Genomic DNA, 24,086 nt, shown 5'->3' with positions numbered 1-24,086 from the left:
TGGCCAGAAGAGGGCGTTTGGTCACCTGAAACTGGAATACAAGCAGTGCTGAGCTGCCTAATGTGGCTTTGGGGAACTGAAAGTGGGGCCTTACAGTAGTGCTCTTAACCATGAGCATAAGAAATTTTCTCTTTGCTAGATATAGTGGTGCATGTCTTTAACTTCAGTTCTCAGGAGGCAGAGGCAGGCGGACCTCTGAGTTCAAGGCCAGGCGCGCTCTTTCTCTCTCTCTCTCTCTCTCTCTCTCTCTCTCTCTCTCTCTTGTGTGTGTTTGCGTGTGTGTGGTGTGTGTAGAGTTAGAGGAAAACCTCACTCCCCAGCTTGTTTGAGGCAGAGCCTCAAGCTGTCTACTATTACATACACACACAGCGAGCTGGGCCAGCTCGATTGTCATGAATCCTCCTGTTACTTCTGCCTTCATCTTGCCACAGGAAGTGCAGAGATTACAGACGCAGACTTCATCTGGGTGCTGCACCTGTGTTCTTGGGATATACAACAATTCAGGTCCTCATGCTCTGTTGTTCTCAAACACTTTACCCACTGGGCCGTCTTCCAGCTCCTCGGTTTCCATGTTGATATACTCACAGCTAACGTCTCCCTCCGAGAACAACCTAGACGGCCAGGAGGAAAGCTTGGCCTAATCTATCAGATTGTGTCAGGGATCAAGGGGCCCAGAGTGCCATGCTTGTTGGCTTCATGGACTCTGGAGCGAGCTGCTTGGCTTTGAGCCTGCCTCTGTCCCAGCTAAGTGGGGTCGTCCAAGTCTCAGTTCTTCTGTTTTCAAAGTGAGAATGACCATGGCTCCCTCCTCTAGGTTATCACAGCTATCGACAGCTAATCCATGTGGTGTTCCTGGCTGTGAGGGCTGAAGCTATCAACACGTGTGTTAGCCAGTGTCCTTATTTTTAAAATAATGACCACTTTTGAGCATACCAGTCAGTGCTATGCCCACAGTCATGTGCTGGGGAGTCCACAGAGACTTTGAGCTCACAGCGTTTGAACCCCAGTTCTCCACTTCTCCCCAGCCCACACCCCCTCATCGTCTCACCCTTTATCTTCCTGACTCCAGGTCCCCAAAGCTATGGCACAAAGTCCAGAGACCTCTTCTTCCCCCGGTACACTTCCTGTAGCCTTGGGACAGATCCTCTTGCTCCAGCAGCCCTCAGTGGACACCTCCTCACCGTCCACCCCTCTTCAGACCCCTGTGACACACAACCCCGAGATGCTCCTGGCACACACCCATGAGGCCTTCTGTGTTAGTCAGCAACTGTGAGTCCTGCTATCTCCATAGTCAGATCTCAGCTCTAGCTCACGGGGCTAACCCTAGCTGGGACTGCCCCTTCCGATGTCTGGTCATTCAGCTTCCTGACCTGTCTCACCTCTCACTTCCCTGCCCCAGGGCCGTTGTCCCTGCGAGTTAACACCTGCAATCCCTCCTTATCCCTTTGCTATGCTTATGGCTCCATTTTTTTTTACCCCTTGGGGGACCTGCCAGCACCCCAGCTTTAGGACAATGAACCTGCTCAGGCCATGTCAAGGCGTGCTTGCCCTTGACCAGTGGCCACTATACAAGCTGATGTGCTGTGGATAGGAAAAATCAGAACCCCCTGTGGGAGATGATTGTGAAGGCCAAGATGGGCAAATCCCATGTGGGAGACATCTTCCAAAATACCCAATTATCCTCAGCTGTCAGGGTCATTGGAATAAGGGTGAGGTTGCTGAGAAACGGCCACAGCCAACAGGGCGCTAAGGCGTCACAATGGAATGGGTCCCGGAATGGGACCCCAACACAGAATGAGGGGTATAAGGCCCAAGTCAAGGTAACTTGCATTAACTCTAGATCATCCTAATGACTTGAAACCAATGATGTCAGAGATGATAACGGGAACTGCCTAAGGGATGTGGGGAAACATTCTGCATTGTACTTTAAAAATTTCTGCAAATCAAACCTTCACTAAAATATCATTTACTTTCATAAATTGGCAGGAAAAGGATTGTGAGGCCCAGCTTGGTGGCACTTGCCTGTAACCCCAGCAATTAGCGGGTAATAGCAGGAGGATCAGGAGTTCACAGCCAGCTTGGGCTACCAGAGGCCCAGTCTCAAAATAAAAGAAAATTAGAGACAGCTCAGTGGCTAAGGGCAAATTTTGGGAGTCAGTTTTCTCTTCCCACCCTGTGGGATCCTGGGAGTGAACTCAGGTTATCAGGTATGGCTGCAAATGACTTAACCCAAAGAGTCATTTCCCCAGCCGTGTGTGTGTGTGTGTGTGTGTGTGTGTGTGTGTGTGTGCGTGCGTGTGCGTGTGGTGCATGGTATATGTGTTTCTGTGTGTGTACATGTGTGTGCATGAATGTGGAAGCCAGAGGTCAACATTGTCGTCTTTAATCACCCTCCACCTTACGTTTTGAGAGAGGGACTCTCCCTGAATCCGGAGATCACCTGTATGCACACTGTCTGGACAGTGAGTTCCAGGGACTTCCCCCCCCCCACCCAGTGCCCTCCTTCTCAGCACAGGGAATACAGCACTCACTGAGCCCTGCTCTTTACTGGGTGTTCTGGATCTGAACGCGGGCCTTCCTGGTTTTGCATCAAGCCCTTTACTGGCATGGTCATCTCTCTGCCCCTCTCCTCTCATTTTTTTTTTCTTTCCTCTTCAAAACAGGGCTTCTCTGGCTGTCCTGGAACTTGCTCTGTAAACCAGACTGCCCTTAAAATTAGAGATCCGCCGCCTTTTATCTCCCGAGTGCTGGGATTAAAAAGGTATGCCGCCACCATCGCCATCACCAGATCACATTTCAGTTTTTTAAAAGGGAAGAGCCCGATCGAGATCCACTGTGTCAGGGTGGGACTCTCCATTGTCCTGCTACCAGGGTCTCATTGCCTTCACTTGTGAGTAGGGCCCCAACAGCACCTATCATGTATGTGGTTAGCATGTGAAGGACTTAGGCCAGTCTCAGCATTGGCTAAACCGATACCATTACACATTGAAGGACTTCTATCACAGATGTCTCCCTTCTGCAGCTGACAAATGTCTAGAGATCCTTCTGCCCCGGACTAATCAGGAACGGCTGTGGGAAAGTAACTCTCAAATCTCCCCAATAGAGAACCCGCATACCGATCCTTCTGAAAGCCTACCTCCGACTCCCTCAGTGAACAGAAATCTCTCCTGGGAGGGTCCCAGAAGGATGGACTGGGGGACGGTTCCACAGTTCTCTGCCTTGCTTCCTGAGCCTGCAGTTGCGCTGAGGAGGATGAGGCTGCAGTGCGCCGCCTGGTGGTATCTGCGAGCATAGCCAGGGCTAGAGACGCCACGCACAAGCTGCCAGCCGCTGTCGCAGGGAGCCCCAAAGGCTGCTTTCAAATCATAATTGTTATGAAATAGGTAGCTGTTATTCAGCTAGATTAGAGGATGTATGCATATTCCTTTTAGTCTTGAGAAGTGGTGATTATTTTCCTTTTACAACGGAAGGCACTGATGCCCAGAAAGGGCAACTAAGTGGCCGAGAGATCTCCCAGCAGGTAAGAAGAACAGCGGGGGGTCTGGGGCTACATCCATCAGCTTGGCTCCACCTTCCAGTCCTGCATGCTATCCTGTTTGGAAGATTTGAGAGTGGTTCCGGAAGCATCTGCAGCCTTCATTAAGGTTCAACACTGGCCCAGGTTTTTAAAGCAGTGCGCCCCTACAAAGACAGACTGCCCTGCCTCCAGCCTCAGACCCTGGGCCCCTTGCCTCCTAAATATGGAGATGGAGCCTTGGGGTTCCTTCTCATAGCTATTGTAGGCCTTGGATCAATAACCTCTCTTCTGTCTTGCCGCCTCATAATGCATCCTACTGTGTGCAGGAAGCATCATTGATGGAAGCATTTTATCACAAATAAAAACAGAGGCTGCTAAGCGTGGTACTGCAGTCTTTAATCCCAGCACTTGGGAGGGAGCAGAGATGGATCTCTGTGAGTTCAAGGCCAGCCTGGTCTACAGAGCGACTTCCAGGAGGAGCTCTAAAGCTACACAGAGAAACCCTGTCTTGAACCCCTCCCCCTCAAAAGAGGCCAACTTTGACAATTCAGTGCCCTCGTTTTTCTCAACTAAAAGCAGCTCCCCTTGATTGAGTGTCATGGCACAGGGTTTGGGAACACACCTGGAAAGGTCTGTACACCTACTCCACTGTGTTACCTTGCACATGGGAGGGAAGTGGCCATTCCCTGTTGAGGGCCAAAGATGACGTTGCCTGGGCTAGACTGGAGGGAAGGGGGAGAGGCGGAGGGGGGGGATCAGGGTCCCCTAGCTGCAGGTGACTGGGAAAGGCATCTTCCTGAGATTTAACACAGGAAGGGGCCCAGGGGAGTTATGGGAGACCCTGAAAGGGCTGACCCTGAATCCAGAGAGACAGACGTCTGTGAGCAGATGTTAAGATTGGAGAAACTGGATGATGAGGAAAGACGGATGGCAGCCGTCACAGATGGCTGTGAGCCACCATGTGGATGCTGGGAATTGAACTCAGGACCTCTGGAAGTCAGTGCTCTTAACCTCTGAGCCACCTCTCCAGCCCCTATAAATCTAATTTTTATCTAGTTCCAACTCTGTTATAGATTCTCTCTCTCTCTCTCTCTCTCTCTCTCTCTCTCTCTCTCGGACAAGTGAATAAAAGCTGTGATTGACCGAGCGCGTGCAGAACCCTAAGGAAGCTCCATGGCCTCAGAATGGTCATTCTAGGTACGCAGAGATGTTCACTGAGATGGAAGAGCATGGAATTGACCCGGCAAGGGTTAGTATGGCTGCCCCTAGCTGTGTGATGTTTTCATTTGTGAGTTAATTAGAATAAAGTGATTCTGCTTTTTGTTTGTTTGTTTGTTTTTCGAGACGGGGTTTCCCTGTAGTTTCTAGAGCCTGTCCTGGAACTAGCTCTTATAGACCAGGCTGGCCTCGAACTCAGAGATCCACCTGCCTCTGCCTCCCGAGTGCTAGGATTAAAGGCGTGCGCCACCACCGCCCGACTGTGATTCTGCTTTTTTAAAGCAGAGAGAGATTCCAGACTTAAGGGTGGAACGGGCTGGGTAGAAGGGAGGAAAAATGCTTCTTATCCCTTCTGCCCAGCACAAAGTCTCTCATACCCCACTGAGGGAGAATGACCTGCAGCTTCTGTTGAGTTCTCAGGCCTAGGGCCTTGTGCCTGTGTCTAGCGTCTGAGCATGAGATGTGAGTCTTGTTATCCATGCACCCACAGTGTTTCCTGGCAGTCTTTAAATATCCAAAATACCTGTTTGTCTTTCCAGTCAGATGTCTATGTGTGTGCTTGGAGGTGTGTTTGGGGTTTTTAGCCCCATGGGTTTTGGTCCATGGGTGTTTTTCTAGGTGTATGTTTATTTGCACACAGGGTGTTTCAGGAAAGAGCCTCTTGCACCTGTGTGTCCCTGTTGTATATTTACTTGTATATTCCTTTGCAGGTATGTGTAACTTTGCAGGGGTGTGTAGGGCTATGCATTTGCGGTCTGGAATGGGTGGAGATGGCTGGGTGTGATCAGCCACTACCCTTGCTCATGCTGTTCCAGGTCAGGCTAAAAATAACCCATTTACCTTTGCCCGCAGAAACCAAAGTCCTGCCTCGGGAGTTCACTCCACCCGTATCCACCCTCCTGGACAGCCACGATGCAGGGTGTTGCTTCCATCCACTGCCTCTGTGGATCTCCAGTCTTCAGTATGTGGAGCTGGGAGAGAGGGGTGTCCGGAAGTCCTGCTTTCATTGCCCGCCCCTCTGTCAGGGAACGATGGCATGGCTAGGATGGGTCTTCTTGCTTCCCTGCCTTTACCCTCACACTACCAACCTTCTAGCCAGCAACTCTGCCTCCCCAACCCTTTCTTCTCCAATCTTGGGAACACTTGGCTCTTCTGACGTCCTCACCACTACCACCCCACACACCTCTCTCCCTCCTACCAACTTCAGAGCCTGCCTAGGCTGCCCTCTTCATGAAGAAGCGCGCTGCCTCCACATCTGAGGAATGTTCCAGACCTGCAAAGAGGAAGAGCTTATGTGTGGCCAGATGATCTGGGTTAAGGGGTAGCAGGGAGACCCTTGGTATCTGGTCTGGAAACTCACAGACATCCTCCTGCTTCTGCCTCCTGAATGCTGGGATTAAAGGTATGCACCATCATGCTCAGCTATGGGGCTTTTCCAACCCCCTCTCCCTTATCCCCTTCATTCCCTCACTCAGAGCTGGCGGTGTCATCCTGGACAAATGGCTCTGCCTCTCTGTGTCTCAGTCTCTACTCTGTAAAGCGACTGTCTATGGCACTTACCCCAGAGAGTTGAGGAATTAGCTGAAATGATGCCCATTCATGGAGGACTTTGCTGAAGGGCTGTTCATGTCAGCTGATGCACAGGCCTCCTCCAAGCCTCATCTGGCCACATAGACTTGTGCCCCCCACCCCCTTGGGTGATCAGGACTTCCCACAAGAATCTTGGGGACAGGGCCCACCGTTTATACCCCATACTTTCCTTTCCTTTCTTCCAATCTGCTCCTTGCTCCTTTATGAGACCTTTAACATCACTCTTCCCCATTTCACAGATGACAGTGGTGGACACAGCTCAACAGCTTCTTCAAGGTCACACGCCTAAGGAGCAGAACCAAGTTTACACTGAGCCAAAGGCCCCTCCCGACACACTTGGCTGGTTCACCACATCCTCAGAAGAGCCATCCTTCCGGATCCCATGTAAAGAGTTCTATCCTAGGTCGTGCAGACGAGTAGAACCAATCATGATCCTAACTCAGGCCCAAATACCCCCAACTGTAACTCCTCACCTACATCCCCAGCTCCACCAGGATTTGGGTGTTTTGAGATTTTTCTTAAAACTCCCGTACCTCCTTTGAAATGGAATCAAAAGCGAAAGCTGACTTATACCTGAGCTAAGAAAGGCACGAGAGTTTATTTTCTTTATTTTTGGGAAGAAGATTCGGTGAACTCCGCTTCTCAGCGGACTGATTTTTCGGTGCTCTGGAGACTACGTTCTTCGAGGATCCCCTCTGATAGGCCCCAACTCGGCCGCGCCTGCACAGCGGTGGGGTACCCCCTCGCAGGGCCCCGTGGCCCCGCCCCCGTCTTCCATGCCCCGCCCCATAGCACGTGAGGCCCCGCCCCGGCCCGCTGACTCTAGGACGAGCGCGCGGCGGCGCTGGGCATTGTGGCCGGCGGCAGGGAGGGCGAGGAGCCGCTGGGAGCGGCTGGGCGCGGAGAGGAGCGCGCACCCCACTCGGCCAGACTTCGCGGCGCGGCCGCTGCGAGCGCCGCTGAGCGCACTCTTCTGGTTCGCGCAACTTCGGAGCAGGGCGCGGAGCGCGCTCGCCGCGGGAGATCGCGGAAAGGGCGCAGAAGCGCCCGGATCCCTAGCAGCGTCCGACTCCCGGAGCGCTCCGTGCAGCCGGGCGGTTTCCCGGCGCAGCGTGGCTGCCGCTGCGCCCACAGAGGGCACGGGCTGGCGCTGCCGGGCGCCTGCGAGGACGGCGAGGCGGCGGCGAAGGCGAAGGCGGCGAGGCTGGGGCCCGGGAAAGAGCCCCGAGGGAGAGGCGCCCGGGCCGGGCGACAGGAGCATGAGGGCCCGGACCGAGACGCGGGGCGCGCTGCTGCTGGCGCTGCTGTTCTGCTGGGACCCGACACTGAGCCTAGCAGGTAAGATGAAGAGGGAGTGGGACGCAGGGATGCGGATTTGGCGAGTCCCAGCCTCTAACCGCAAGTTCGGGTGGTTCTTGGGGAGTCGCTGCGCTCCGGAGACGCGGTGGACGCACCCAAGTTAAAAAAACAGCTTCGGTGCCCGGGAGAGGGGGCGACGCGTTGCCACCTGGGGTGCCACGTAAGCCCGAAACTCCCTGCTCCTGCCTCCAAGGGCTAGTTGCTTGCCCATAGAATGGGGTCTGATTTACTTCCAGGTGACCCCCGATTGCCACCGAAAAGCTGTCGCTTCCTGGGCCGAATGTTTGTTCTCTGCCGTTCGCCTTCAACTTAAGTCAGAGTCCCGGCTCCCGCGGGCTCCCACGGGCAGCACGCGCAGCATTCTGCGGGTCAGAGGGAGCGAGCAGGAGACTGCGGGGCCCTGGAAGCGCTTGTTCCCCTCCACCTTTGGGGAGACAGGCCCGAAGGCTTTAGCCTTTGAAGGGGGAGGGGCCGAGTCCTGCACACCCAGGTCTCAGGAGGTGCGGCGCGGTAGGGTTTGGAAGGGTTTCGTGGTTGGTGGATTGTTTCTGAGTGAGTGTTGGCAGAGAGTGAAGGGACGTAATATCCCTTGCTGACTTTCCCCCAATTTTAAGTGGGTTATTGGCATTCTCAGGTGAGCTTGCCTCTAAACCGCACCTGGACGCAGCAAGATGCCCTAATAGGGTTTGGTGGATTTCTAAGTTTATAAAGTCCCCTAATCCTCCTCTCCCGCCGCGAACGTGGAAGTGTCTTGCTGTCTCTGCTGGGCGTTGCAAAGTGGGCTGCGTCTTCCTTGGAAGGAAAAGTACACACTCGCGCTAGCTTCTCCGGTACCCAAGCAGGTGAACTGCCAGCAGGGTGCCTTGACTCCCGAGGTTGGGTGGGGAGGAATGGTGGGGGGGCATCCTGTACAAAGGCCTCCCCTAAGCAAAGGCTTAGAATGGGCCAAGAAAACTAGCACTTTCGGCTTTTCCCATCCCACCTTCCTCAACGATGCTGACTTCTGCCCTCCCCTCCTCTCCACCTCTCATAAAGCGCTAAAGGCCTCTCCTCTGGAATTAATGATTCCCATGGCTAGAGCTTGCTTTTAGCACCCCCCACACTTTTTATTTTTTCCCCCAAGCCTTGTGCTGTAAAGTTACAACACTCAATCATTTGATCCGAGTTAATTATGATTTTGCAGACTCGGGTATTTAAAGCAGTGTTTTGAAGTTGGAAGGTAATGATGGGGAAGGGGGAGGCAAGCTAAATGACCAGCCTTGTTTTAAAGGGTGCAGTCAGATGCGGGAGGTGCTGGATTGGGTGTTAGTTTCTGTCTAAGGCTGTGTGGGGTGATTGAAGGGTGGAGTGAAGTCTGTTTGGAAACTGCACATGGGTCAGGCTGCAAATTGGGAAACATATATGTATATATTTATCAGCAGGGTAGTGGGTTCGGGAATAGATACCAAAGTTGCTGGGGTTGGGACTCCATCTGGAGGAAAATAGGACCGGTGAACCTGGCGTTCTCTGGGTGGGTGGGCTGGGCCAGGAATGCTGGAGATGGCCTGCTTTTTCTGCTGAACAAAGCATTCAGCCCCCATCTATCCCGGAAGAAACCCCAGGCCCAGGGCTTTGATGGATTTGGGCATGAACAGTGCCCAGTCAGAAATGGCCTCTAATACCCAGCTTTGATTTCTTGCGAGTGAGCAGAAACGGTGTTGGAATTGGGCTCATTACATAGCACGGCGGGTGCCTCCTGCCCACCAGCCTGGAGCAGGGCCAGCTGCTGGGGTCCGCCTGCAGCCTTCCTTTGCCCAGAATATGCTGCCCTTAGGAACCTACCTTCTGGAACACGCCTCTTCTCACACAGCCTGGTTTCCCCAATGCCACGGGCATGAGGCGTTTTTTCTATCAGAATGCTCTTTAGGTTTTTCCAGTGTCTCCCTCCTGATCCCATTTCACTGATGAGGAAAAGCAAGGCTAGTGTGTAGGCCTTCCCCACATCTTGTCTGCACTTCACACTAAATTTGGACTAGTATGCTGGGCTGCTTTTTGCTAGCTAGCCCAACTTCAGCTACAGTGGGCTTCTTCCACACTTCCTTCTGGCTGCAATGAGATGTCTATTGAAGAGGCAGGAATGATTACAGGGATGGCTCCAAAGCAGCGGGCACTTCCCTCTGCTCCGCTTGCCTCCTGAGACTATGACAGGCAACTCCTTGAGAGTGCAGAGAATTTTTGTTTTTAAGCATTAAGTTCGACGATAGAAGAATCAAAACCAGACCTCTAGAACCTCAGACCCTTGGGAAGATGCCAGCCAGCAAGTGACTGGCTGGGAGACGCCACTTCAAACGCACTGGCTGGTCCTGGGAGTCTCCTTCCAGTCCAACCCACCCCACCCCACCCAGCCCTTCCCAGGCCTCTGGCTGGGTTAGTTGAGAAGGCCCTCTTGATCATCTTTTAAAGGAGCAATTAAAATGGGAGTTTTCCTAGTGTCTGAGCTGCTGTTGCTTGTGTGGCTTGGTGCCTTACCCTAAGCTCCCTCCGCACCACAGCAAGCTCCCATCTTGCCTAAACAAATGGAAAAATTCAAGTATCTTAATGGGCTTTCTCATTAAAAAGTGGAGGTACCACTGCAGAGGAGGAATTTCTCCTGTAATGCCTCTTCTCTGGCCCACCCCTTCCCCTACCCAATGGGGAATTCCATAGGACCTAACAGTTCCCCGTTTCTAACTGCTGGGGCCCTCGAGAAAGGCATTTGGAGTTGCCCAAGGTCACACTGGAGCTCAGTAGAATTGGAGTTTGAACTCGGAGCTCAAGGGCCTTCCTTGGCTAGTGCCTCAGGCTCCTTGATCCCTCCAACCTCACCAGCAGGCTGGACAGCTTCCCTGGGGGCTCAGGATGCTGGATGAAGCTGAGGCCCCACCTGAGTTGGATCACTTTGACAGTTGGTTTAGATTGGATTTGTAGCAGAAATGGGGAAAGAGAGTTGACTGAGGAGTTTGAATCCTGCTCAACAGAACACAGCCTGACAAGGGTCAGGAGAATAAGGCTCCAAGACCAGGTAGAAGCTCACAAATGACACCAACCACAAGTACTGGTCTTAGCAAATGTAGGCCATCAGCTGAACTCCCTGGCCTACATGGTCAAATGGCAGCATTCTAGAAGGCCACATTCATTTATAGAGTTGGGCACACTTTGGGAGCCTGTGCTTCTGCCGTGGTTTGGTTATGGAACCTTATGTGAAAGGTATTATACCATTCCTGTCTGTCAGAGCTAGGATGAGGTTTGGGCCCCCAAATCCCTCCCTGAGTCATCCCGATGTCTATGGGATGTCCTGGACATTGGGAACAAGCAGGGTGAGCTGTAGCCCTTCTATCCCAGGTGCTTGGACAGCAGGTTGACCAAGTGAACCAGTACTCAACCCTCCCCCCGGGACTGGCCGGCCACAGTAGTAATCCTGGGGAACCAGCAGGGTTTGGGCGTAGAAAGGAGGCAAAATTGGAGTCTGAAATCTGCAGGAAAGGCAAGGAGGCTGGGTTTCTGGCTGACTTGAGGTTGGGTGGTCATGAGCCTATCAGAGAAACTGCTGCCTAGGCAGATGGCCCCCAGGGGAAAGGGAGGGGAAAGGCTGCTGCCAGGCCTGAGCTGCACTTCTACTTGGCATCCTTCTCCAACGCCTCTCCACCAGCTTCCTAAACAGCTTCCACAAATGGAGTCATTAAAGCTGTGAAGGCAGAATGAACCCAAACAAGTGCAGGCTGTGCTTTTCCCCTCTTCTTTTAAAGGGAAATTTAAAAATGCCATAATGAGAACCATTCGGGGAGAAGCATGTGTCCGAAGGCAGGGGTCCCTGCTCACTCCGGATTGGCTGGGTCCCGAAGTCTGGGCTGGAGCGCCACCCTCCTGCCCTTTTGGAGCCTGTAATGGCACGGCGCCTCGGGGATTGTCCCCCTCGACCTGGGCGATTTTGGTGAGCTAGGGCACAAGTGAACCGTCCCTCACACCCCCGCCCAGCTTTTGAGAGAAGACTGGCCCTCCGAAACGGCTGCCGGCTGTTCTCAGGGAGTTAGTTGACAGGCCAAATCTGGATCGTAGGATCTGGAGGCTGAGGATCGGAACTCCGCTGCAGCCCGGCGGGGCCAAACAAGTCCCGGGCTGAGCTCCTTAAGCCACAGGTCCCCACCCCCCACGCGCCCTTCCTCTGGCTCCTGATCTTCCCAACCCTAATGGCAGGGAAAACATTTGCTGAAGTGCAGGGCATAAATCAGCTGCCTACCCCCTCCCTCCTTTTGGTTTCCTTTTCCCTCCCAAAGCTCCGGGCTGCTGGGAGAGCTCCTATTTGTCCCCTTTTCTACAAAGCCGTCTGATTAGCAGCTCCGAAGATTGGGGGGTTGGATTCTGTACAGTCCGTCACCTGGTGTTTGCTAAGTACCAACCACAGTGCAACCAAAACCCTCCTGTTCCGTGTCCACCTCGTACTGTTCTCCCCAGTCAATCTAACTGGTCTGAGTCTGCCCAGTCCTGGGAGCTCAAAGTGCCACTTAACCATTGAGCACTGTGTCCCCCCTTCTTCCCGACGCCCCTCTTTTCTCAGCTCCTCCAAGCTGCCCCTAGCGCATCGCAACTTCCCGGGCTCCAGCAAGGCGGGCCTGTGGGTGTGAGATTGTGCTGCGCTGAGGAGAGTTTGTGAGAAGGTACAGTGGGAAGGTGGCAGGTGGAACCGTGTTTGGGGGAGGGGGAGGGGAAGGTGAGTGTTATGTCGGTCTTAGGTGTGGAGTGTGTGTGTGTGTAGGAGGAGGAGGAGGGGGAGGACCAGAGTGTGCTGTGGTTTCCACCTTTTGTATAGGAGGGTGTGGCGTGTGTGCATCAGTGTGTGGATGTTTGAGCATGTGGGGGGAGTGCAATGTCATACGGGCATGGTTTCGTTTTGTTTAGGTATAACAGGTGTGTGTGATGTAGGGACATGAGTCATGAAAGGTCTGGGAAGCTCCCATCCATTATGTCTCGCTGGGGATTCCTCTTCAGGACTGGACCTGCCATTTGCCCTGCCAGCGCTAGAAGACCTGGTGCCATCATTGCACCCTGCTGTGTGAAGGGTCTGGCCTGGGTGATAGACACTGCTGTTGGGACCCCTCCACCTCCTCCTCCAGCCCTAGTTCACCCAGAGCATTTTTGTGGGAGTGGGATGGCCCTATGATGCCGTCTGCCCTCCCACCTGACCGTGGCTCCTGCAAGCCCATTTCTCTCAGAGGGTCTCTGAAGTTTCCAGCGGAAGGAGCTTGCAGAGCTTCCTTGAGGAACGCTCTGCATCTTGGACTGGGCTTGGGGCATCGTCATAACACAGGTGTTCTTCCCCCATTGCTTGTGGCAGGCTGGTGATGGCTCCCTGTCCTTCCTGTTTGTGCCGGTGCTGAGAACTGCCAACCATTCTAACTCTTGGATGAGATGTGATACTTGGAGACAGGAGCCTCACATCCAACCCCCGTGTGCCTGGCACTTTATAATTACAAAACCCTTTTCTGGGTATGCTGCGAGAACCCCATTTGGGAGGTGGATGCTCTCTTGAGAAGCTGAAGAGGCAGGGACTGGGTCCAGATCACTCACTCACAGAGGCCTGAAACCCTGGCTCCCAAAGAGGTCACTGTCTATAGGGGACCCTAATGTCCATTCCAGAGATCCATAATGACTCTTAAGAGTCCTTGGATCTGCAGAAAAAACAAAGAGGAGGGCACAGCAGAAAGCTTCTCAAAGCCTGTGGACTTCCTAGAAGTGGTGATGAGCCGGTCCCAGCCAACACCATCCAGGTTTCCCTGGGACCCTTGAGGATGCCCTGTTGCCTCGACTCATTGTAGAACCTGGGGCAGGGGGTTGAGATGGAAAGAATTCTTACATGGCTGCTCTCCACGACTCGTGGAATCGGAGAGAGCCTAGCAAGTAGGGATGGGATCCCATTGGGACATTAGGGGAGAATTCCCTGCTTGCCGCCCTCACCCCCAAGTCCAGTCTTCACATACCTCCGCCACAGAGGCCAGTCCCTAGGGCCGTATCTGCCAGGAAGGGGGCCCTTATGTGGGCAATTAGGATTCCGAGGAGGCAACATATAGCGCCCACCCGACCCCAGGCTATCATCTACTGGCTGACTGAACTGTGTCATGCCTCGGTTTCCTTCATCTGTGAGATAGCGGTGGTAACGTCCTCTTTTTCGTAGGGTTGTTTTGCAGATTGTGTGAGCTGATGTACCCCAAGAAGACTGTTGTGAGGTGCCTAGCCTGTAGTGACTGTTCATACTGTCGTCATGCTCAGAAGAGAAGGGAGGTTCTGGAGAAGGCAGGGAGCCTCCGGACTTGGTGTCCCAGTACCTCCTGGCCTTGAACCTTACTAAGACTCGGCCTTATTCTTCCTCTGTTCTATTACCCGGACCACCTCTTTCTCCTTTCTGGGTCAGGATTGGTTGATCTCCCTCCCTACCTGTGTGTGGAGTTTGGAAGAGGTAGATCTTTAGGGGCTATGGGGCTTTCTAGCTGTAGCAGTTAGCAGCAGACAGAGGTAGCCAAGACTCAGAGCCACTCCACTTCATTTGTGTTTTATGGAGGCCCCATCCAGAAAGTCAATTTATTGACTGGAAAGCCCATGTGTACATTATGCAGCCTTGAGTCTCGGTTGATCTGTCTCTGTTTCTTTTCCTCTCTCTGTCTGCCTTGCCTATAAATTACCTTCTAGGACTTAAGTTCACTCTCCCCGCTGTAGGCATCTCTTCCTGCCTCCAAGACAGAGAGCCCTGGATAAAGCAGCTCAGGAGACTGAAGGAGGAACGGGACCCTACCAAACTTAACGGGCTTGGGGTAGGGGAGTCTACAGTGGTTTCTAATGGGACAGCCAGCAGGCCTGACTCTGGCCCCGTTCCATTCACATTCCGGAGTAAGGGAAGCTGATTGGTGGGGTAGAAGTGAGGATTCTGGGCACACGCTGGACATAGGAACCCCAGCTCAGCCTACACTGATACACATACCTGTTCCCATCGTCACCATTGCCATCGTTACTATCCGAATTAGAAACAACAGGAATGCATGTTGGGCCTGCGGTCAGGAAAGACTTCCTGAAGAAGGGAAGAGTGGCCCTTGAAGGCCCAGCAGTTTGGGCTGTGGAGAGGAGATTAGGGCCTGGAGGGATTGTTTGTGTACGAGGGTAGAGGGAAGAATACCTCTACAGTCCCACAAGAAAGGCTCTGGTTTTACCTAGATCCAGAATCTGTTCCAGAAGACTTCTGGGGCCTGGGACTCTGCTCGCACTGAGAAAAGCGCCCAGGGGTGGTCGAGCTAAATTAAGGATGTGATGGTGTCTGTTTCTGGGCCTGGTAGCTCAGCTCTTGGTGCTCTGGGTTCTGTGAGACCAGCCTGACAGTACAGCCTTCCCTGGGTGAGCCATTGTGACATAATCTGACACCACTGGGGTCCTCTGGAGTCCTTGCCTTTTCTCCTCTTCTCTCCTTGTCCCTACTCCTTTGGACATCCCTGTGGGGGGATGGGCCTTGCTCTCCTGTGTGACTCTGTAGGAGAACAGGGGATGTAGCCCCTGGCGGCCGCATTTCCCCTTGGTGGGAGAGCTGGGCGCAAGGTGGTAGGGGCAAAGGATGTCTTTTCTGCTTTTTGGTGGCCACCCTGCTGCCTGGTAGCTCAGAGGCTCCTTCAGTTCTGCTCACCCACTAGTCAGCAATCCCCCAGAGGCCCTGGGTGGCGCCCGGAGGGGAGGCATTACTGGCGTCAAGAGAATGGAACTGAAGCAAGTGGCTGGTAATGCTATCAGAGGCGCCTGGCTTGCCCAGCCTGGGGCTCCAGCACCTAGCGGGAGATGCAGAGGGCTATGCTGAGCTCGTGAGGAAGTTGAGTCAGAAATGCCAGGAAAGTTGCTCCCAGCACCTCCAATCGTTTTGTGACGTAGAGGGGCAGAGGCAGAGCCAGCAGTGATTCTGGAGGGGGCCTGTTCCAGGGGAATAGTAGCCCTCACACCTGTGTGGCTTCCCTTTCCTTGTTGCAGGGACTGGAGGGCAATGAGTTAAAGTGACCAGGAGATGCGACGACGGGGGCTGTCAGCAGTGATTACTAAGCGGCTGGGGCCTGGGTCTGGTTTTACTTCCTGAGATTCGTCTTAGGACCAGCACAATGTCAGGTGCTCAGTAGCGGCAAAGTGAAGACAAGGAGGAAGCTATGGACAGACGTCACTGGCCAGGAGGGAGCTCTGACTGCTGCCCGTCTGCCTGGATGAGTAACTGGAGCCTGGGAGATTCCTGGTCCTCTGCTCACTGCCTCCCCTCTGCCTTGCCTGAGGTACTTCCTCTACTCTTTCTGGCTTTACTAAGGTACTTGTACTTAGAGGCCAGGGCTCTTGGATAAGAAAGAATTTGTTCAATAAATCTAACGAAGCCAACAAGGAATTAACCAAGTTTTGCAGCTTGGTGTCCTGGCCCCGCGTGTGTGGGAGAGAGCAGACTAGACACATGCTGGGCTGTAAAATGTTTGCACTTGATAGGCATGGTGACACATAACTATAACCCCAGTGCTCGGTAGGCAGAGCCGGTATATCATAAGTTCGAGACCAATTCGGCCTACATAGCCAGTTCCAGGGCTGCATAGGGAGACCTACCTCTAAATAAAAACAACTTGTATCCCATTTGCATGCCCAAGCCCATTGATCACTGCTCTTGTAGCTGTGCAGAGTGCCCCTTGCATGGACATTGGTTCTGCTGCCTGCAGCAGGTGCAGACTAAGCGCATGTGGGGAGGCTCAGGCCAGGGGCTGAGTCCAGGCCCAGCCCTCCGCAGCAACTGCCCCTACCTTCTTGGCATGAGTGAGACCTAGTGAGGATAGCAGATTTGGCTGCAGGGTCAGGCAGCCCAAGGCTGTCCGTGGCACATCCCAGCAGTACGATTCAAGAGCATTCCTAGGAGATAAATATCCCCAGGCTCTTGGCTGAGGCAAGCAAGATGCCTGGCTCAGCTACCACCCTCACAGCTGGTACCCACTGGCCCTTGCCAGGAGTCACAGGCTGGTCCGAACTCCTGTCTGGCAGCTTAGCAGCCAGGGCTGCTGTGCACGGTGACCCCTGCTGCAAATTTCATCTGGCCTCACATTTCCTTGCTTGCCAGCTGTACTTGGTTTGGTCTCCCTCACCCCTCCTCCTCTCCCTCTCTCACACTCTCTCTGTCTCTCTCTCTCTCTCTGTCTCTCTCTCTCACTCTCTCTCTCTCTCTCTCTCTCTCTCTCTCTCTCACACACACACACACACACACACACACACGAATAGCTGGGAAAACCTTGGGAGAAATTGGAAGCCTAATTCTAGTCTCAGTCCCAAAGCTGATTTGCTGGGTAGCATTAAACAGTTTCTTGGCCTCTCTGTGCTTCCTCTAGTCAAATAAGCAGGGTTCATCCTGGAATCAGAAAACACAGGTTCAAGTCCTGGCTGCATATCTAAGTACAGTTCCCTGAGCTCTGGGGCTCCCCTGTCTGAAAGTGGAGGACCTGGTGGTTATTGGGAAGATTGCATACGATAGACAGAACCATTGAAAGGAGGGAGCCTACTCATAACTTCCTGTTCACCTTTCTTCTAACCTAGAAAGTGTGGCTTGACGGGCTGTATTGGACCTAAGGTGGACCTAGGGAGTTCTGAGATTCTTTGCAGCCTTCTTGGATAAGGCTCAAATTGGTCCGTGAAGTGACTTGTAGATCCTAGGGGTTATCTGTGATAGAGCCTATATTATCTGAAGAATTTCCAGGAGCGTGGAAGCTTTGGCCCAAAGGCCAAGTCTCAGGGTGACTCACAGATAACACAGACCCTCCAGCCACCTCAGTTCACAAATCCAGGAAGAGAAACAAGGGAACTGAGTTGGCCAAAGCCAAGCAAGCAACCAACTCTGCATCTCCCAGAGGCCCATGCTAAGGAAACTGTTGTCTGAACCCTAGAGGCATTGACTCAGGGAAGGTACTGTCCCAAAACTGGGACAGCAAGGAGGGCACCATGTTCCCTTCCTACATGGCTGGAACCTGCCTGCTAGCGAGTGGGCCTTGGCTTCTCACTGGGCCTGACTGGGCCATGACTACTGATCTGAATGACGAACGTTTGGGCCACTTTCCACACCTCTCCATGCCCCGATGCCCTGGCATGGGCCCTGTGCTCATGAGCAGAGGAAACCGGGTGCCATGTCAGGCCAGGTTAGTGTCAGCTCCAGCTTGGATGGCACGTGAGCTAGGGCACCATCTGCCATGCCCATAGAAGTTACATAAGCCTCTGCTGGCCACCCGTCCTTAGAAAACGGTCACGCAGGGCCTGTTGTGTTTTGTTCCCTCTGGTCTGCCATGGACCGGCCAGGCTGTCTAGAGCCTGAAAGGGAGAGGTCAAGGCAGAGGATGCTGAGATTGGAAGGGTGCACGGTGAGGGTCTTGCACGTTGGACTCCAGGAGATGCACAAAGTGCCTACTGACTGCACCACGGCCACTGGGCACCACCTTACCACCCCAGTGCTGAAGTCTGTGGGGGATGACATAGTCCCCTTCCCCTTTAGTTCCTGGGGTCACCCTGCTTCTTACCTTGGGTCAGATGCAAAGCATTTGTAAATTACTCTAACTCTTAAACAAAGAATGCACTTTGGGGGAGGTTCTGGAATCCCACAGGATCCTTCAGTTGCCAGTGGTCTGCCATTGGCCAAGTAGATTTACCATTTGCCCAGTTTCCCCATCTGAGATGCCGGGACTAACATAGCTGCTTTCAGACAGACCACCAAGGTGGATTCGATCAGGCACATAGAGGTCGGAGAACCCATCTCATAGTTGTGCTTATGATTATTGATCTAGTTCCACTCTCTTTTATTTTTCTGTGTGTATGGTGTATGTGTGTGTGATATATGTACACACGTGTACAAGTTTCAGTTGTTGCAAACATCCACGTGCATGTACAGGTGGAGGCCAGAGGAAGATGTCGGATGCTTTTACTGGTAGTCATGGATGCTGGGTGAACAGAAGGAGCTGGAGCTGTCCTGAAGTGCAGACTTTCCAGTCTGCAGTCACTATGTGACTGGGTCTGGGGTAAAGTGCTTCAGACAGCACTTTGGCCATTTAAGTACGGCTAAGGAAATCGTGCTTACTAGGGGGTAGGTAGGGGTGCCATGTCAGGAATCTGCCAGCGGCATCCAGGAGGTATGGGGCTGAACACCCTCAGTGTGCCCGTGGAGTGGGCAAGGCAGGGGCACTAGAGCCAATGACTGGAAGACCATGCTCCAGCCTGAGAATCCTGCTTGGTAGTCAGTGAGCCCTTGTAACAACTTGATGGTTCTGTCCATGCTGCCCAGGATCCTGTGATCTTACCGAAGAAGGGGCGTGGCTGAGAGTCTGCCTCTTCTGAGAGAACCACTGGCAGCCTCCCCGCTCGCTTCCCACCCTGGCCACTATATACCAGAGTTTTTGCCCACTGCCAGGACGCCCTGGTGTCTGCTGCAGAAAAAAATCAAACCAAATCCCTGTGTGCTTGGAGCTCTCTTACGATCACTTCCCCGACTTCCTTTCCAAGGCTCCTTCTAGGGAATTCTCATGTTTATGGTCCTAATAGAGCACATGAGATTGTCCCCCTGGACTTGAGCAGGAACCACTGTGAGAATCGTGCTGATCAAGTATGTCCTGAGGCGACATGGTCTGCCGCGCGCCTCCCAAGGCTTGTATTTTCGCCCTCCAGTGTTTTTCCATGTTTGGTGTAGGTATGTATTTCTGTATGTGAAGCTACACAGGTGTGGGGAGGTCAGAGTACAGCCTGGGGTGTCATTCTCCAGGGACCACCCATCTCTTTTTGAGACTGGTCTCTCGTTGGTCTGGAACTTGCATAGCAGATTAAGTCAGTTGGCTCTAGGAATCCGCCGGTCTCTGCCTCCCCGGTGCTGAGATTACAAGGGTATACTACAATTTTGGAGATCAAACTCAAGGCAAGCCTTTTTCTGATTGAACAGGATCCCCACCCTCCAACTCTAGGCTCAGAGAGGGAAACTGCTGTTTCCCAAGCGTCCAGCAAAGCCAAGGCCATTGAGACTGGTTTCTAGACCTTACCCCAAAGGTAGAATCAGGGATGACTTAAGCAAGCCAGTGTCCAAACTAGAAATCGATTTCACTAGTCTGCTACTGAGTGACCAGTGACTCAGGCTGCTTTTCCTGAGCCGGAACCAACTGAAGATGCCCCTCTAGCTTCTTCCTGGGTACATGGGTCACCCTCTCTAACCCAATTATATTCCACTCTCTTTTTTTCATGTGACTGAGGGTGTGGACAGCCTGGGACTATGTTTCCAAACATCGGGAGACTCCGGGTCCCCACTCAAACCTTGAGACTCCGGAGCCTTCCTTATCTAGCCCCATCTCTGTCTGGGCTTTGCTGGTTTTGATAGTGTGAGAGGAAAGGTCACCCCCACCCTTCCCTCCCAAACTCAGGGAGCCACGGGGAGGTGCCCTGGAGTTGCCCCAGGCTTGCAGCATGGCCAGAACAGGTTGTGTACATAGAGAGCAACGGAGTGACCAAGTGACCAAGACTTTGATGCCAGGGGTCCATGTTGGTGAAGACTGAGAAGACAGCAAGCCAGGGCACAAGCGGGGCCATTGTCCCTTAACACCCTTTCAGAGCAGAGATGCCGCATCCAAGCTGTACACTTCTCTTTGAGCCTCAGTTTCCCTATCTGTTAGATGGGGGGCTCGCTTAGTAGACTCAAGCCCCTTTCTTTCTTGCCGTTGAACACTTTCTAGTTGTTCCCCCTAGCCCAGCAGCCTGTAAGATTTCCTGGGTGGAGAGAGAACAGCCATTCATGCCCACTGCCATTTATAAACATGGCGCGATTTAAACATGGCAGGGCACCGCCATGGGCGCCCCTGTGAACGTGAGCCGTGTGACCCAGAGTGTGGGTTCCATAGCTTGTTTGTTTTCACATACGGAAACCTGCCCCACTGTGAAGTGTGGGGACCCCAAGCTTGACCTGACTCCCTTTTTGTCCTGTGTCAGCTCCTGATGTCCCCTCCTAGAAAGCCCTTCTTACCACCCATCGGACTTGCTACCACCTGGAGTTATCATGGTAACGTGTACACAGAAGTTCTCTGCTTCTCAGGCACCTACCTGGCTTCTCACTCTGAAAGGGCAGGGCTTTGTCCCATCCCAGAGCGGAGCCTCGGTGAGTAGTTGCTTGCAAAATGAATACTGTGTCATATGGGAGCCTTAGCCCCGAGTTTGCCCCCCAAGTTCACGCACCTGGCTTTCTCCACAGCGCTTTGCAGATCTAGGTTCTGGCATAGACAATGGGACTTTGCAAGGCTTTCATGTGGATTCCTGGGTTCTGTGATTCTCCAGCCTTGGAGTGGGATCCTGGGGCACCCAGATCCACTCAGAGGTTCTGGCTTCAGTGACTGCAGGCTGTGGGTGCTAAGAAGGCAGAGGGCTGGGATCACATATGCTCTGGCTCTCATACCCAATCCGAGTTTGCCTTTCTGGGATTGTCTTATGACCTTAGGCTATTCTTCTTTTGTTCCACATAGCCAACAGTTCCCAGGAGGGTTAACCTCCTTGCCAAAACCGTCCTTGGAAACTGGTCCCTGTCCGTCCCTCCCAAAAATAAATGCAAACTGCTGCCCAGGGACCCTTGTTTGCCCATCTCCCAGCTCCTCTCAGAAACACTGATGATGGCTCTGGGCCCCAGTACCCCCAGCCACCTCCATTTTCTGGCAAGGACAGCCTGAGCTATGTTGGAACCTGTCTCTTCTCCCCTGATAGCATGCAGTTTAAATAAGATCTTCATTTACCAGAAGTTTCACACCACAGCTCATGTGTTATATGAGAAGCAGCAATCTCACGTTTGCCTGGGAATGCTTTGTTCAGAGATGCGATGGAGGAGGGGACGGGAGGAGAAGCCATCACCCAGAGGGGTATGTGAGGAAGGAAGGACTCACGGAATCCGAGCTGGCAGCCCAGCCCCGGCCTGCAGTGCCAGGCTCCACTTGGCTCAGTGGGTGGGGCTGCCTGGGGAGGTGCCATGGCTCTGTGAGCTGACCTCAGGCTGCTGGAAGGCTTGGAGCCGGATGGGCGCATGATGTCACCGCCACTTCCTCGCCAGTTGGCCACTCCCAGTCATGCACTGGGTCATTTACATGTCTTCAGTCAGTTAGGAAGGGACTCTTGGTGTGGATTTACTGGTTGCCTCTGCCTTCTTTAGAAGCCTTTGTTAGAAACCTAATAAGGAAGGCACTTGGTGACCATGAACAGACATAAGCCTCCACCCTGAGCCTCTTTCTTAGCACTTCCCAGGCCATACAGAAATGAGTAAGCAAATCCTAGCTGCAGGGGTGCCTTCTGGGTTCCTGTAGTCTTCCAGCCAGGGTATGAGGTGGGCGATTATGCAGAGGAGGAAACTGAGGCACCGGGAGCTTGAGCATCTTGGAGGCATGGCTGCAGTCTTGCCTCAGGATTTGGGCTAGCTCTGCCCACACCTGGCCTGGGCTGACAGGCAGGTTCCTACTACGTCTCTGAATGTGGTCTGGAATCTTTCATCTCCCAGAGCGTCGTTTAGTTTATTATAATGGGCAGTATGCTCTGTGACCTTGCGCTAGGGTGATACCTCAGTTTCCCCCCAAAGTAACCAAGAGCTGGCTTTGGTTAACTTTCAGGAAAAGTCAGAACCTTCAGCCTTTCCTGCAGGTTTTCATGCATGCTCCACACCGAGGAGATGGTGGGAAGAGGGTCCTGTGGTCACCCCATCGCAGGGTCCGTGGTACAGGCTGATGCACCTGTAATAAATATTGAGCTGACAAGCTGTTTAAGCCCCCCGCATCCCCAGCCTCTGAATAAATAAAAAGCTGCCTAGAATAACAGCCCGGAGGAAATGCTGGAGGTTCCTGCTAGCTCTCTCAATGGTCCCTTCCACTGGGTAAACCTGTTTTGCCTGGACTCCACCACTCCTATTGTCTTACCTCCCCTATGACTCCCCAGGCCTCTGTCCATCACTTCAACCCAAGGGCAGCCATTGCCCTGTCCTGGTTCTGGGCTCCTTGCTCCATTTAGCATCCAGAGCTGGTAATGGGGATCAGCTCTGCAACAGACAGTGACAGGCCAGCCAAACCCTCCTGTGGCTGGGGCACAGAGGAGATGCCCTCTAGCTCAGCCACCCCAGCTACTGCCCCTGGCTGAGGTCACAGGAAGTTAGAACCAGGGCCCCAGGTGGCCCCAGGATGCCCCAGAACACATAGGCACAGTCTGACGTTCTGTGAACAATGTGTGTGAGTTGTCCTGTCCACAGGCTTCTTGTTACAGTGGGTTTCGGTTCTCAGGGCTGTGAGGTCCTGTACAGAGCCATGGAATGTTAACACTGGAAAGCCCATTTTATAGCTAAGGATGCTGACGCTTCCAGTGGTAGGTGCTTCAGAATGCTAGCTCCAGGTTCACAGTGGCAGATCCTGGATTTGAATGGGTACCTGGGGACTGTGCCATTGACCCTGACACAGAGGAAAGGCACAGGACCCTCCTGGCCAGGGAATCCGTCACCCACCAGAAACCTGCCTTCCACTCTGGAACCGGCTGCAAGCTGGGGTTTCACTGACCGTGTTCCAGGGACTAGAGTGCACCTCCGTGGCCTTCTTAGGACTGCTGGGTCCTGCCTTTGTGTGGTGTTTTCCTCATGTGTTCGTTCTCTCTCTCTCTCTCTCTCTCTCTCTCTCTCTCTCTCTCTCTCTCTCTCTCTCTCTCTCTCTCTCTCTCTCTCTCTCCTCTCTCTCTCTCTCTCTCTCTCTCTCTCTCTCTCTGTCTGTCTGGCTTGGGGAGGGACAAGTGTCCTAGAATGCAGAGCAGAACCTTGTATAGGGTTTCTGGGGTCCAGGAGTACAGCTAGCCAGAGGACCCAGCTAGTCTTGTGACGCAGACAGCCCTGCCAGATAGGGACCGGTGGGTCTGGGTGTTCTTGTTGGGAACCTTGGTCTCTCTCCCACCTCAGTTGGGGGAGGGGAGAGTTTAGAGAGCGCTAAGGGGAGGTTGCAGGATGTGGCATCTAGCCCTTTCCGGGTAGGCCGCATTCCTGCCTGTCTGGGCCAGCAAGCCCTCCCCCCACGCCTGTCCCCTAGGACCCAGGCAGGTCCCCTCTACCCTCCCAGGCTGCCGATGCAGATGTGGCCTCCTACAGGCCTCCTGCACCACTGTGCTGCCTCTGACATTCCGCCCCAGCAGATAAGGATCCTGTCTGGCGCCTGGGTGCTTTTTTTTTCTCCTTCTTTCCAAATCTGTCCCCTGATTATCTGCAGACAGCCCCTCTCCAGGGGGCCACTAGGGACTGTGCGGAGAGCTCAGAGCTTGTCTGAGGTGGGACCAGTTGACAAGCCCTCCCGCCCCACCCCCCCACCCCCAGGCCCTCACCCATCTGTGGTTT

The 24,086-nt window shown here is 53.4% G+C and overlaps 1 protein-coding gene and 1 long non-coding RNA gene across 3 annotated transcripts in view; both read left to right on the top strand.

Moving 5' to 3' along the window:
* The first annotated feature begins 632 nt into the window (after positions 1-632).
* On the top strand, positions 633-7,020 carry LOC119823397. The gene is made up of 6 exons (XR_005286947.1): positions 633-1,269; positions 2,664-2,761; positions 4,640-4,766; positions 5,588-5,696; positions 5,943-6,137; positions 6,565-7,020. It is a non-coding gene; the product is annotated as an uncharacterized LOC119823397 (long non-coding RNA).
* Positions 7,021-7,450: 430 nt separating this feature from the next.
* Unc5b (unc-5 netrin receptor B) overlaps positions 7,451-24,086 on the top strand; it is a 67,777-nt gene continuing 51,141 nt past the window's right edge. The window contains exon 1 of one of the 2 annotated variants that reach the window (XM_038342265.1): positions 7,451-7,663. In XM_038342265.1, the coding sequence (XP_038198193.1) occupies positions 7,585-7,663 (79 nt within the window). In that variant the 5' untranslated portion in view covers positions 7,451-7,584. The remainder of the gene's footprint in view (positions 7,664-24,086) is intronic. The other variant, XM_038342264.1, reaches the window with a different exon arrangement.

Source organism: Arvicola amphibius, chromosome 9, assembly GCF_903992535.2.
Source record: "Arvicola amphibius chromosome 9, mArvAmp1.2, whole genome shotgun sequence".
NCBI lineage: Eukaryota > Metazoa > Chordata > Mammalia > Rodentia > Cricetidae > Arvicola > Arvicola amphibius.
This window is presented reverse-complemented; position numbering and strand designations above follow the sequence as displayed.